Source organism: Leptinotarsa decemlineata, unplaced genomic scaffold (genome assembly GCF_025532065.1).
Source record: "Leptinotarsa decemlineata unplaced genomic scaffold, Ldec_3_MD MMD2_tig00026354_RagTag_RagTag, whole genome shotgun sequence".
NCBI classification, from domain to species: Eukaryota; Metazoa; Arthropoda; class Insecta; order Coleoptera; family Chrysomelidae; genus Leptinotarsa; species Leptinotarsa decemlineata.
The window spans coordinates 86,581-102,323 of record NW_027412702.1 but is presented as its reverse complement, the minus strand read 5'-3'; the positions used below and the strand labels follow the sequence as shown (position 1 = coordinate 102,323).

The 15,743-nt window shown below is 31.9% G+C and overlaps 2 protein-coding genes and 1 long non-coding RNA gene across 4 annotated transcripts in view; 2 read left to right on the top strand and 1 right to left on the bottom strand.

Annotated features, from left to right (window-relative positions):
* Positions 1-3,121: 3,121 nt before the first annotated feature.
* Positions 3,122-8,877, top strand: LOC111518276 (serine/threonine-protein phosphatase alpha-2 isoform). The gene is made up of 6 exons (XM_023174686.2): positions 3,122-3,327; positions 3,423-3,554; positions 5,351-5,591; positions 5,647-5,741; positions 6,124-6,420; positions 8,093-8,877. The coding sequence occupies exons 1-6, from the start codon at positions 3,273-3,275 to the stop codon at positions 8,254-8,256; spliced, it is 984 nt and encodes a 327-aa protein (XP_023030454.1). The 5' UTR covers positions 3,122-3,272; the 3' UTR covers positions 8,257-8,877.
* Lnk (SH2B adapter-like protein Lnk) overlaps positions 8,143-15,743 on the bottom strand; it is a 35,206-nt gene continuing 27,605 nt past the window's right edge. Inside the window, exon 7 of the mRNA XM_074184087.1 lies at positions 8,143-9,079. The gene's annotated coding sequence lies outside the window, so the exon portion shown is untranslated. The remainder of the gene's footprint in view (positions 9,080-15,743) is intronic.
* The window catches only part of LOC141486334 (uncharacterized), a 29,248-nt gene continuing 26,173 nt past the window's right edge, over positions 12,669-15,743 (top strand). The window contains exon 1 of one of the 2 annotated variants that reach the window (XR_012467776.1): positions 12,669-13,260. This is a non-coding gene — a long non-coding RNA (uncharacterized lncRNA). The remainder of the gene's footprint in view (positions 13,261-15,743) is intronic. The other variant, XR_012467777.1, reaches the window with a different exon arrangement.

Genomic DNA, 15,743 nt, shown 5'->3' with positions numbered 1-15,743 from the left:
TATGTGGAATTGGCCGCGGTGGTAGTGCGTCCGACTCACGATCGGAAGGTCGTGTGTTCTATTCCCGCCTTGACCAGATATTTTTCTCGGGAGAATGTATCTGTTTGAAGCTGGAATGATTCTGCAACCGTGTTAGGAATCACACGTTAAAAGGTAAGACCTCGTTAGTCCTTAGCTCGCACAAGTTTCCCAACTTCTGAGAGTTGTCGTTCGTATGGGGGCGGCAGCTGATTAACGAAAAAACAGATTTTAAACTGATTTTATTTAAACAGATATAATAACATGTAATACCTACTTTATACCACAGAACACCCTAATTACATAGGGTGTTCTGTGTTTATACCGTACGTTCCACTAAGCGCTCACAACGATCACGCTCAAGACCAAAGTTTTTTCCCGTTCCACTCGTTTGCAAGCGTTACTGTCGTATACTCAAGTGGAATAGATTATGGAACGTTTTGGGCGTTCATCTGAACATTACAAATGGCGAGGTAACAATTATGAAGTAGAAGTTTTAATGAGGTTACGTAAACCTTAACAATAAGTTTCAATAATTGCAAGCAACTTTATTTATATCAAAAAAGAAGTATGAAAGAAGTATGAATGTAATCAAAATGTCTTTTACGGAAATTAGAGATTTGTAGATGCGTCGCAATAGTGCTCCAGAAACTAGTTCATCTAGTTCAGATGGAGAGTGGAATGCAACTTTGAAAATTATAATTGTGAAAACCGAAAACTTATGCGTACGTATTATTGATTATGAGAATGTATTCATGTCATATTTCAAAGAATGCGCCAAAATATTCTCAACATCAACTTAACAACAACATAACTCTTCAGATGGGTCGTTGTGAGCTTGCCGTGAACGAAAGTAATGACGTCATGAATGACGTTTTCTAGGAGACCAAAACGACCGCGGTCATTATGTGGAACGGTTATCGGAGCAAAGGAGCATTTTGATTGTTGTGATGCAGATTAAATCTGTGGTTGTGAGCGCTTAGTGGAACGCACGGTTAGTTGGAGTACCAGAGTTTTGTTTTACACAATATTATACGCTGTTTCTTGATATCCTTATTTTTTCATTTTCTTTTTATCTTTCTGTCGTTTTCTCTCCATTGTTTTCTTCCATGTACTAGACTGTTAGAATTTAGACGGTAAAGACCAGGATAGATCGTCTTAAAGAACGGAATGTTCTATGGAGTTTCTAAAAACTGTTATGGAGTTCTGGGAGAAACCATTCCATCAATTATGAACATTCTTGCCAACATTCAGTATTGATTCGACATTCAAAAAAAATGTGTTCCAAAGTTTCCGTTTTTTCTAAAATCACAATAAGAACTATCTCTTAACTTTGAGTCGATATAAATGTTCTACGTGTATTTTACCATATGTTATATATGTTACATTTTTGTCTTTCTCCACTGATTTCTGAATTACGAATTTATCTTATGTTTATAAATTTACGTAGACTTATGTTTTATCATTTTCGACTCCCAATGATGTATTTGATGATATAATGATGTACCAATCTTAGCTAAAATATCTGCTTCTTCGTTTTCAATTATGTATGAATGTTCTGGCACCCATGCAAGATATCATTAATACTGAATCATAATCAAGATAAGATTTAACAAGACCATTAAAAAACGTTTTCAGGATGGAAACCTACTTGATATTCTGACATAATTTGTTTTTTTTTTTCTGTATTAAATCATCTTTTCAAATATTTGAAATGGGCACGATGCTAGTGGAATTAGTGCTATTCCTCCGATTGTTCCGATGTGTTCTTCCTATAGGTTAATTTCAAACATCAGCGCGTTTCAATTGGTTGACAAAATCAGTGAGAAATGTTCAATTTTATAAGAACTCGCCTTTAGTTGCCACTTATTTTTCTTCGTGCTTGTGTCCAGCAGTTTCTAATGGTTAAAGCCTCTTAACCGGTGAATGTGGTGGTAATTGCAAGATAAAATTAAGTCACTTCCTCTTCTTTACTGAATAATCAGGCTATAGAATCAGTTTTGTCCCTTAAGAATGAATAAAATTTGAAAAGTGGCGTATTTTTAAGAAAGATTATAATGAAATCAAAACCAACAGAAAAAAATGTCTAGTATATTCAAATAGTCTAGCACATTCAAAAAGTGGTTTTACGTTGAATTCATCGTCCGCAGCCAATATCTTTTCATGTTTTAAATTGAGGAATATTATACTAGTTCTTAGTTTTGATAAAAATATGAATGCATGAATTCTTTCTTCTCGAGGGTACCTATACCTGAATGAGCATCTCAACACATTGCATTGCAATGTAATAAGGTCAAGTGAGGTTATTCAGAGACGTCTATTAGACATTCAGCGATAACGTATATCATTAGTCAATTTCAAACTTATTTAATTATCTTGATTGATTGGCCATAAATTTCCATTAAACGTCAATCAATAGAATTATTTGACATAACTGATAAACTTATGATGCATTGTTTGGAACCTTTGGTGTAGTAATGAATATTACTGGAGTTTTTTTCCAACACCAAATCGTTATTTTTAACACCTCGACACGTGTTTCGATCACCAAGTGATCATCTTCAAGAGGAAAATCAAACTGTTTAATTTTCATCTTCAAGAGGAAAATTAAACTGTTTAATTTTCCTTTTGAAGATGATCACTTGGTGATCGAAACACGTGTCGAGGAGTTAAAAATAACGATTTGGTGTTGGGAAAAAACTCCAGTAATATTATTAATAAAGTTCATTTCAAGAAATGTGGCCACTCAACGTTAGTAATACAAAGAAAACCCATTTTGTTTCAGATTACTTGGTTAGCCTTCTAACTGAAGTGTTTTTTCTTGACAATTTCTATATTTACTTTTTAGATGAGCATGACTGGGCTTTCTTCAAAACCCAACATTTACTAGTTTCAGAAACCTTACATATCCAAAATAAATTTTTGAATAGTTTCAAACAAGTATTTGGGATGTAAGAATCCAGGAAAAAATAAATTCAAAGTTACAAACTGAACTAGTTATCTCATAATGGATGAGAATGCTTACAATACAAACTAAAACCCAGCTGACCTGTGATGATGCCAAGTCACAGTGGAAATACCATATACTACAAATAAATATACAACACTGCAATCCGAAAACGATCTCCGTGACAGCTGAGGTAAAAAGTTGTGTTTGTATTGGAAAAGCTTGTGAAAAATCTTAATTATTCCGAGCCATCTTTTAGTTTTAAGTTTCAAATATTATACCATACGAAATATAAAAAACATACCAAATGGCTGAAGCAGATAAATTGAACATTGATAGTATAATTGCCCGTTTGTTGGAAGGTAAATACGTGAAGGTCAAGAAATGTTGACAAAATAATGGCGTCTTGGTAAACGCCTAGGTAACAATTAATTAAAATATTTCTTTTCATCTGTAGTACGAGGAGCACGACCTGGTAAAAATGTACAGTTAACCGAGAACGAAATCAGAGGATTGTGCTTGAAATCCAGAGAAATTTTTCTTAGCCAGCCGATTCTACTAGAATTGGAAGCTCCCCTCAAAATTTGCGGTAAGTAACATTATAATGAAGATTGTGTTTTCATTGGGTTGTTCATTTCATCATTTAATTTAAACATATGTTAATATTTCTTGTACTTTGAAAAATGTTATTACAGAATCAAAATTTTACTTGAATCAATCAATTGTTGATGCATAACTTTATGTAAGTGAAACCACTTCTCCGAGTTTACTTCTTAAGTTTGCCAATTGATTATTGCATCCTCTAGTCTCAAATTGTATCAATTCACATATTTATTAACATTTTCCAATATCTGTCAAATTCTATAAAATTGAAGTGCCATTGAGAAGCATTTGTCATACATGATGATGCTGATTTGCTTCAAGATTTAGTTCTGGTACATGTTCATTAGATTCATTTTATGTCATAGGTTTCAATTCTATTTATAATGGTAAAATGATCAAATGGATGTTGGTTATGGTGAATATTTTATGTGAAACGGGTCAAAAGGGTAGGAAATCTTTTATTTTCTGCTAATGGTAATGAATTTGAAGGGGAACAAGGAGGTTTTTTAGGGTCTCTGTTGAATCTGATTTATATCAATGATATAAATGATTACCAATAATGTATTATTACCAACTATTTTGCACCCTATTATCATTCTCGGGCACTAACCTTCAATGCATTATCAATAAACTGAATTTCAAATACATTATTGTTTATTAATGAAATTTTAGTAGATAAAAATAGAATTGAAAATAACTATATAGGATTATTCAGCCAAATTTTGACTGATGTGGTAGTGGTAGCTTACTATAATACTCTTTTGAATTGATAAAACTCTTCTTGAAGAGTAGAATAAATTATTAACACATGAGATCAAAGAGTCAAATACTGTATGAGTTCAGATAAAAAAATCTGCAATGATTGTCATTAAGAAAATGAAGATTATATCAGCACCATTATATTTATATGACGGTATTACATTCAACAATTAAGTTCATGAACACTTCTGAATAGAAATGAATTGCATATAATATACAAGATTGATATCGCTGGGCATATGAATTTTTAAAGTCTTCAACCAGTTTAACAATTGGCCTGTTAATGTTATATCTGCAAAAACTCATTTCATATTTTTCGAAATACCTTTTAAAATAGGCTTAATGTAATGTTATAATTTTCCTTATAACTTGGTATTATGGATTTATGTTTACTATTGTGTAACATTACCTGTACTATTTACTTATTTTTATATTAGAGTTCCTATTTAAATGAAATACATCTATCATATGCTTGAAATGAATGAAAACACTTTTGTCTAATTTCCACTAGTTATTTTATTTTTACAACCAGTTTTGGGTTTTATCCCATTATCAAGTATGAAACTAACTAATTAGTCAGTTTTTATACTTGATAAAGGGATAAAACCTGAAACCTTTTTGTAAAAATTAAAATAACTAGTGGAAATTAGACAAAAGTGTTTTTATTCATTTCAATAAAGTGATCATGGATTTCCACAAAATAAACAAGTCATCAATTACACAAATTATCAAATGCTTATTTGAAGGAAGTAATGCCAAAGCAGAGCTAGGATATTTTTCTAAATTCCTCTCTGACTCAATATTTTCCAAAACTAACCATTTTCTGTCTGGTTTTTATCTCTTCAATGAATTTCAATTGAAGGTTAAATGTTTAAAAGTTAATATATTCAAGAAAATTGTATGTTTGGAAGAAATGGGTGAGACAGTTGTCTCCCAAAGCTACAAAAAATGTCTATAAATTTGCATAATATGCTTTATTTTGTAATAGCTGTGATCATATTTCTTTATACTATCTTATTTTAGGTGATATTCATGGGCAATATTATGACCTCCTTCGTCTTTTTGAATATGGAGGGTTCCCCCCAGAATCCAATTACTTATTTTTGGGAGATTATGTAGATCGTGGAAAACAATCTCTTGAAACAATTTGCTTACTACTGGCATACAAAATTAAATACCCAGAAAACTTTTTTTTGTTGCGTGGTAATCATGAGTGCGCTTCAATTAATCGTATTTACGGATTCTATGATGAATGCAAAAGGAGGTATTGTTTTTTAATAAACTGGTATTCCAATTAAATTCATGTCATATTGTTCCAGGTACAATATAAAGTTGTGGAAAACATTCACTGACTGTTTCAATTGCCTACCTGTTGCTGCAATCGTAGATGAGAAAATATTCTGCTGTCACGGAGGTAAGAATTGATTACAATTTCTAATTTTTTCTGACACAATGAAAGATATGATATAATTTGAAAACGATAGTACACAGTCCTTCAAAGAAGCAGGTCTCAATTAGAAACTCAGTCTATTTCTATAGTGTATTATTTTTTGGGTTATTCTACTTACTGTATAATGCATCATTTGGCAAAAGTATCACAGAAAGGACCGTAAAATCCCTCATTCTAATTTCACTTCATAACTTTATCCAACGAAAGCTGGGTATATATAAACATTTCTATTGTATGAAGAATCAAAAATACTTCTTGGTTGAAGTAACTTCATTCCTAGTTAATGAATTTGTAATGAATAGCAATATTTCATCTTTGTTCACTGCCTTAACTATATTTTTTTTAGGATTAAGTCCTGACTTACAGTCAATGGAACAAATCAGAAGGATAATGAGGCCAACTGATGTGCCTGACCAGGGGCTCTTATGTGACTTGTTGTGGTCTGATCCAGACAAAGACCAAATGGGCTGGGGCGAAAATGACAGAGGGGTCAGTTTTACTTTTGGCGCAGAAGTCGTAGGGAAATTTCTGCACAAACACGACTTTGATTTGATATGTCGAGCGCATCAGGTTGTTGAAGACGGGTACGAATTTTTCGCAAAACGACAACTTGTTACTCTCTTCAGTGCGCCAAACTATTGTGGTAAGTTTGAAAAAAGTTTTTATATTCAGTAATATTATGTTGGAGGTGGTGGAAACAAAGCTCACTAATATTTCAGGTTGATACAAGTTAATTATCATTTACACAAGTGTTAAGGTTTTAACCCGTTACCAATGTGGACTGTATATAATTATTCACTAGTATTAATGAAAGCCCAAGTACTTTCAACAAACTATATTTCCAAATATTACACAATGTGCAATGTATGCACTATTTGTCTTCTATTCTAACATGTTACCATCGTCACACTTGACTCACTACCCAAAAGCTCTTAAAACTGTTATCTCTCTATGCGCGAGAGGTGTGTTGGCATCGTTGCCAGATATATAATTTATCCTATAATTTCTAACAACAAGTATATGCCTATACAAGAACATCATTTACTGGTTATAAAATGTAAAGGGTATTCGTGCATAAATGCTCAAAACTATGACCGTTGATTAACTACTCTTCCCGAACTTCAATCGATCGATGATAAACAAAAGTTATCATATTTGTGAACAAGCTAAATAGAAATGAGTCAAACTAAGGGGACAAAGAATCCTACAAATGTAATAAAAGATGAACATTACCGATAAAATATGCAACATATGTTCAATTTTTATTATTAAAATGTAATTATTAGTAATTTCAAAGTTTGTGCAAACTGAACAGTAACACATAAGCTTTCATTTTTGTTTAATATTATTTAAGGAACGAATATATTGTTAGAAGTGAGGAAGTACATAGAGAAGCCTTAGTTATGAGGTAGTCTTTATCCTGAAAATAATAATGAGCTAAGTACAACACAGAATTTTTCAAACTAGTTGCCAGAATATCTTTCATCTATTTCCAAATGAGGTCTTTCCAATATTTTACCCATACACTATTATGGCATTTTACATAAGTTCAAATAAACATACATATATTAGAAATAACACAAAAAGGTGTTAAATTAAAAAAATTAAAAATAGAATGATTGTAAGAACACAAAGAAAAAGATGAAAATGTCAGTGATAAAACAGCTAGCTGTCTATCGGTTTGTACTTTGAATTGAAGTAAAATTGTAGGTGGTCATTTTTAAATTTTTTTATTCTTGTCTGGGTGTGTTTTGGCTTGTGCAGTTGTGATTATGCACCTTCTATTTCAAGTTACTACAGGCTTCACAGTCAGAATAAAGTAGGTCTCTAAAAGATAAGCCTGAGTATAAGTCATCACATATCTTTTTGAATGAGCAAACTTTTAGTTTTCTCTTGATCTCATAAATAGCATTTTTGTAAGGGAAGATGGCTCTTTGTGTACAGTTGTGCCCGGCATTGCATTTGTTGTTCAGTCAAGCCCTTCTGATATAACCTATAGCAGGTCGAAATAGCACTGTCTGGTCTTGGATCACTAATGATTTGTTTTTGAAAATTCACAGTAATATATTAATATTCATTTACAACAAAGTTTTCTTGTTATCTCCGCTAAGTAGTTTTCCAATGACTAACATCATAATTGGTCAATTAGAAAATATACTATTTTCCACTGTTTTTAATAAGAGGCTTTCCGAGAAGGAAGTTATTTGTTTTTATTGTTATAAAATAATAGTTTTTCAAATATGATTGTCTTAATTTTTCAATTTAATATATGCAAGTGTGTTTATACATATATATATATATTCACTTTTTTTTAGGTGAGTTTGATAATGCAGGTGCGATGATGTCAGTTGACGAAACATTGATGTGTAGTTTTCAAATATTAAAACCAGCAGACAAAAGGAAGTTTCAGTACAACATGAATGCTGGTAGACCTGTAACACCTCCGAGGGGTGCCACGAATAAAAACAAAAAGAAGTGAATTGATGTATACATAAGGTTAGGGTTAGTTGAAACATGATTATAACATTTTTTTATCATTTTAAATACTAAAATTTAAAGTGAGGTAGTAATAACTTTCAAATGTTTTTTAAATGTTTTGCAATTTTTTGTTAATCACTTCTAGTAGGTTAGGATAGTAAAGTGGATAATTCAGTATAATTATCTTGTTACATCATTAAATCTTAGTATTTAAAATGTCGAATCTGGGCCGTTTTACTTTATTTCATATTTGGTATTACATTAACAGTAATATCTATTTATTGAATTGAAATAAACTCATAGGTAGAATATCAGATTCAAATAATTGAAACGGCTTTAATATTTACAGAAAATAGGAATATTTATTTTTTTGTGGTTTGAATAAAAAAGAAGCAGTTTTATGTTTTGAAACGTTTTTTTTGACTGTATAAATATATTTTTATATATATAATTTTCATTTTTTTCTTTGCCAAATTGTATAGTAAAACTTGAAATTCAATTTCTGTTAAACCCTGCTGAAGTTTCCCTGACTCTCAGCATTTTTGTAAATATCGAATCATTTCTCCTTGATGATCTGAATTGAGTCACCAAATAAAATTTCAATAATTTTCATTTCAGTAAAGTTGTTTATTTTCTTCAATATCCTTAGTTCATGATGTGAAGCGTGTGAGTGACGTTCATTGGAATAGGTTAAATTGTGAGGTATATATATATAATATTTTTCAAGTATGTTAATAACTCACCTCTTCTGATTGTTACATAACAACTTAGAAAGGAATTTTCATTTGAATCAGATGCTGACATGGCAGCTCCCAGAAAAAAATCTGAAATGGAAAGGGCAACAATGAGATAGAACTCAAAATAAAGAGAGCTTCGAAAGAGATCATTCAGAGTTGAAGTAAAAAAATGGTTATTTATCAGTGAAGCAATTAATCAAGAAATAATTTGTACAAATATGTATATCAAAATTATTATATATATATATATATATATTATATATATATATATATATATATATATATATATATATATATATATATATCTGCATATAGAGTAGCACTCAAGAAAGTGGCAAACCATAGACACGTGTTTCGGGCTTTTGGCCCATCATCAGTATGGTGCAGCCAAGTGTAAGAATGGGCAACACTTGGTTACCAAAAGATTGAAATACAAATGCACGGAGCCACCAGCAGGAGCCAACCGCACATTTGTGGTTACAGTCAATAGATCTTGTGTTTACAAGAAAACTATCAAAATCACCATATATATATATATATATATATATATATATATATATATATATATATATATATATACATCTTGACCAAAAGATGAAAATTGTGCAGCAACCCAGAGCTGTGTACAATGAAATTAAGAGCCGAGTGTTATTGTGGACTGAAGCTAATGGCAGACTTTGTAAAAAAGAGATTACTAGCTGAAGCTGCATGAGCATGACGAGAAAGAATCGCCCAGTAGTTTTTCAAAAATCAAGAGAGAAGATACCACTGAAGTTCACAAGGAAAATGCCATCAAACAGATCGTTCGGATTGGTTTCGCAACATGAAAACTGTTGAAGATGGTGACATTGTAACAACAGTTTCGAGAACAAAACGTGGATATCCTACATCATTTCATTCGAGACGTAAGCATTAGGTACTCAAAAAAATAAATGATGCAGAATAAACATGGAAATTAATCAACCACAGATAAAAGAGATAAGCATCATATCAAGTGGGAGTGTTGAAGTTTAACACGGTTCTGATATGATGCTAATTGTTATTTATGTTATGTTCATATATATACAGATTGTTTGCATAACGTGTATTTTGAAAATAAGTTATAGTTGTTAATAAACAAGATTATAGATTTGTACCACGTATTTCAATTTAAAGTTGAATATACGTTGTAACTCTGCAATTTAAGACCATCAAGGAGCTGTTTGAGTGGATTCGTGGTACACTTCATTTGTAGGTTTATCTGGAATTTATGGCTCCTTCCATTCAGGCTTTCCCATTACCGAGTAAGTAGGTCATCTCGAAGATACATGGAGTCCCGTTGGTGCTCAGAAATTTGCATTCCAGTCACACCGCTTTGTCGACCCATTCTCGTACAGTTTTCAAGACCGGATCTTCCTTTATATGTTTAATTTATCGTTTTATACTCATTTTTACTGCACTGAAAAAGCTCTCCAGTGAAAAGCGAAAGCTTGGCAAAGTAAAGCAGAGCTTTTGTTTTGTTATTCCATTTTCCTATATACAGAGCGATGACCGTCGGATAGCCGTATTTTAGAAAATATTCATATCCTGAAAATTGGCAAATATAGTTTTTTTAATATGCTTCATCGAATGAAAATAATGGCATAATACGCACCAAAAATTAACCGTTCTCGAGATATTCATTTTACTCAAATAAAACTAGATATTCATCTCTCAAGTGTTTCCCCCATAAAATTCAAAAGTTTGATCGAATACATAAATAAGCCATTATTGATTCACTAAAATATTTCATTCCATTGTCTTACATTTGTAACATTTCCAAAACCTTATACAAGGTGTTCGGATTCGATGACTCATTCTGAAAATATAAAAATGTGCCAAAATTTAGTTTTTCCAAATATAGTTTTGAAATTCCCAGATGATTTTTATTCATTTTCATGAAACATTCCTTCCAGGCATTTATTAACTATCTGCATCAAAATATTTACATCACCATTGAGTTGTCTTCGAACATATTTAGAAATAGTTTTTATATTTTGTGGGAAAATGCAATGCAATACTTTTGATGTTTCACTCCGTCATGAAACATTCAGAATAAAATGTTAAAATGAACATATTTTAATTTAATTATTACTACATCAAAGGTTCCAAACAGTACATCACAAAAACATATTTTAATTAATTATTTATTAATCTGAAATCCTGTCTTCAATAAAAAACATGACCGCAAATTAATAGATCTGAAAAACTTTTAGAAACTGTTTGAAATGAAGGTGTCCTAGCTGGGAGCCTTTATTTTTATGATGGACATGCCCATATTTTATTTTTCAAGAAAAACTGAATTATCTCGTGAACAGTTGATTTTTGGTACAGAGAATGTTTCATGAAAATGATTCAAAATCATCTCGTAACTTCGGTGTTGAAATACAGTGTGTTCCATTTGAAAAAACTGAGTTTTGGACCATTTTTATATCTTCAGAATTAGTTATCGATTCCGAATACGTTGAATACCAGTTTAAAAATGTTACTCCTACAAGACGATGGGATGATTTGAAGGTGGTTGACAATGTTTCGTGGTGTATTTCATCATTTCAGACTTCCATTGTTTAATATAATATAAATTGATTTGAAATCCCTGAAAGAATCTGTTAAAAAAGGTTAACCGAAAATTAACAATTTTATTAAACAAAAAATTGAAATATTAAAACAAGCTGAAAAATTAAAATATTAACAAAAAAATTGAAAGATTCCAAACCAAGTTACGTCACGGCGTTTCGATTGTTAGTATCCACAATCGTCTTCGGGTGATAACTGTTATCACCCGAAGACGATAGTGGATACTAACAATGGAAACGTCGTGATGTAACTTGGTTTGCAATTTTTTTATTTTCCATTTTTTAATATTTTTTTAATTTTCAGCTTGTATTTGCTATTTCTTTGTAATTTCAGTTTTTTGTTAAATAAAATTTTTCGATTAATCATTTTAATTTTTTTTACAGATTCTTTCAGGGATTTCAAATCAATTTATATTATAATAGGTATTCAAAAATGTCAAAATATACAGGGTGTTTGAGAGAATTATTTTCCGATATCTTAATAAAAGGAATGCAAAGTACCACCATATTGATATTTTTCATAATACCCAGAAATACTACAAAATGGGAAAACACAATTACGACCGACCCATCGATATTTTAGAACAGATTTGTTTGTTTACTTCTGTACATTGTCCACAACACTAATAAAAAATCATTAATGCGCACGTACTACCAATCTCCGAACTGACGAGTATCATTCTGGATTCATAGAATCTGTTCTGAAAAACTGAAACACTTTGGAGATATATCTAACACAACTGTTTGAAATGAACAAATACAAATTTTAATAATGCGTATGATTGAACTGTATCGAACTAAGAAACTTATGTGTTATAGTCATTACTATTGAAATAGATTCCTCACAATCGAAAAACCGTAATATATTACTATTTGTGAATAAATTTGTGGTTTATGGTCACAGAACACACTTTCTATTAGTGTTCTGTGTCACAATGCAATGAAAATATAAAAGTTGTTCCGGAATTAAGTCGTTGCACAGAACATAAATATAAATTGGAATTAATGTAACAGATCGCAAAAGTTTTACCCACGCTAAAGCTAAGGAAATATATATTCATCATTTCTTTTATAAAGTAAGTATTGCGGAAAGAGCAATTATTTAGTTAGTGACTTATGGAAACATTTTCGGTATGACAACACTAAAAATATTTTATCAGCCTCCAAATTTTTTTAATAATATACAGGTTTCGAGTTTATAATATCATGGGTATGGTACGAAAATGCTTGATTCAAAAATGAATGCAATCGGCAGCTAACAATTCAAAAATTGATACCTGATCAATTGTAGGATGTGTCGCTCGTGATAGTATTTTTCATTTTTAAGTTTTATTTGCAGTTTGTTCACTGAGATAATCCGAAAGCAATTTCATGGAATAATTGAGGTGACAACTAACACTAGTTACAAATAAATATAGTAACCAACTCGGTAAACTTTGTGCTACAAAAGAAATCTAGATATGGTTGATTTAACGTGAATTGGACTCCAAAAGTAATAGATTTTTGACAGAGAGTGATAGATTTATGAAAAAATTTCGCCTGCCGGATCCTCTGATACATAAAAATCTATTACTTTCTATTTCTAATGATTCTGAGAAAACTTTAGGAAATGTTTCAGCTGCCATGCAATGCAACACTGCCTTTAACCTTTAATTTAAAAAAAATATAAGAAAAGTAAGTTTATCTATGTGGCTGAAGTTAGCTTTAGATTTAAATCCGATTCTTTCGATTTTACAGTTGACCAGATGAATAATGCTCATAATGATAGTTTCTCGAAATATGTCTACTTCACAATGAATTTTGGAGGTAGAAATGCATGATGATATCACGCATATTGGAATTCACATCAAAGATTACACTAAAAGGGCGAGTCACTACCCGTAACACGTATACCTTCAAAAAAGAGTTTCGCAAACCGTTTCGAGATATACTTGAATTTAAAACACAAAATAATGCAAAATGACAGCTTCAGTGAAAATTGAGAGGTAATCAGGCTGCCTAAACCTGGAAAGGGTGGTCTCGCCCCTATTGCTACAAGTAATGACGATTTCTACTGATAATTGATATCTCTCCACCAAAAACATGACGAGATTGGCAGAAATTTCATTTGTCAAATGATGAAAAAAAAAATTCTGTATAGATGGCACATGGAGATTTATGATAGTTAATAGACTGGAAGGAGGTTCAACCCCTAATATAAAATTTCTGCCCAGGTCAATTTCTGTACTCAAATGATTCAGTATAACCCTCTCGATAAAATGCATATAGGGATTCATAGCAAAGATCAGGCCATAAGGGCAAGTCGGCACCCCCACAGAAATATATTTGAAAAAGTGCTCGGCAAGAACCTGTTGAGATCGACTAGAATCGGAAACAGAAAAGTGGTGAAAATGAGCCTTACTAAAATATCAAATAGGCACTACTCAGGCTTAAGCAAAATAAAAAGGGTAAACTCACCCCTATTTTCTCCGATACTTAACGCCTCTCCACCAAAAACCTGACGAGATCGGTGAAAACTAAATATATCAAGTGATGAACAATGTTACTCTGAATAGATCCCACTTGAAGATTTATGAAAATTAATAGACTGCAAGGGGGATTCAGCCCCTAATATTAAAATTTTTCCTGAGGCAGTTTCTCGCGATAAGATGTAGATCAACGAAAATCTACAATAAGAACATATGGAAAACATACCCAATATCACGAAAATAAATATCATCTATATTAATTAATAAGAATAGGGTAGTCCCGCCCTTATTATGTCAATATATATAAATTTCTGTTTGTCAAAAACTGAACGAGATCGGAAAAATTTTCTGTACTCAAATGATTCAGTATAACCCTCTAGATGAAATGCATATAGGAATTCATAGCAAAGATCAGGCCATAAGGGCAAGTCGGCACCCCCACAGAAATATATTTGAAAAAGTGCTCGGCAAGAACCTGTTGAGATCGACTAGAATCGGAAACAGAAAAGTGGTGAAAATGAGCCTTACTAAAATATCAAATAGGCACTACTCAGGCTTAAGCAAAATAAAAAGGGTAAACTCACCCCTATTTTCTCCGATACTTAACGCCTCTCCACCAAAAACCTGACGAGATCGGTGAACAGTAAATATATCAAGTGATGAACAATGTTACTCTGAATATATTCCACTTGGAAATTTATGAAAGTTAATAGACTGCAGGGGGATTCAGCCCCTAATATTAAAATTTTTGCTGAGGCAGTTTCTCGCGATAAGATGTAGATCAACGAAAATCTACAATAAGAACATATGGAAAACATACCCAATATCATGAAAATAAATATCATCTATATTAATTAATTATGAATAGGGTAGTCCCGCCCTCATTATGCCAATATATATAAATTTCTGTTTGTCAAAAACTGAACGAGATCGGAAAAATTTTCTGTACTCAAATGATTCAGTATAACCCTCTCGATGAAATGCATATAGGGATTCATAACAAAGATCAGGCCATAAGGGCAAGTCGGCACCCCCACAGAAATATATTTGAAAAAGTGCTCGGCAAGAACCTGTTGAGATCGACTAGAATCGGAAACAGAAAAGTGGTGAAAATGAGCCTTACTAAAATATCAAATAGGCACTACTCAGGCTTAAGCAAAATAAAAAGGGTAAACTCACCCCTATTTTCTCCGATACTTAACGCCTCTCCACCAAAAACCTGACGAGATCGGTGAAAACTAAATATATCAAGTGATGAACAATGTTACTCTGAATAGATCCCACTTGAAGATTTATGAAAATTAATAGACTGCAAGGGGGATTCAGCCCCTAATATTAAAATTTTTCCTGAGGCAGTTTCTCGCGATAAGATGTAGATCAACGAAAATCTACAATAAGAACATATGGAAAACATACCCAATATCACGAAAATAAATATCATCTATATTAATTAATAAGAATAGGGTAGTCCCGCCCTTATTATGTCAATATATATAAATTTCTGTTTGTCAAAAACTGAACGAGATCGGAAAAATTTTCTGTACTCAAATGATTCAGTATAACCCTCTAGATGAAATGCATATAGGAATTCATAGCAAAGATCAGGCCATAAGGGCAAGTCGGCACCCCCACAGAAATATATTTGAAAAAGTGCTCGGCAAGAACCTGTTGAGATCGACTAGAATCGGA

Excerpts from the sequence above, each read along its gene's own strand:
- LOC111518276 (XM_023174686.2), top strand. The coding sequence starts at position 3,273 with ATGGCTGAAGCAGATAAATTGAACATTGATAGTATAATTGCCCGTTTG. Across the intron at positions 5,592-5,646 it reads TATGATGAATGCAAAAGGAG|GTACAATATAAAGTTGTGGA; the intron begins GTATTGTTTTTT and ends ATATTGTTCCAG. Across the intron at positions 6,421-8,092 it reads CAGTGCGCCAAACTATTGTG|GTGAGTTTGATAATGCAGGT; the intron begins GTAAGTTTGAAA and ends ACTTTTTTTTAG.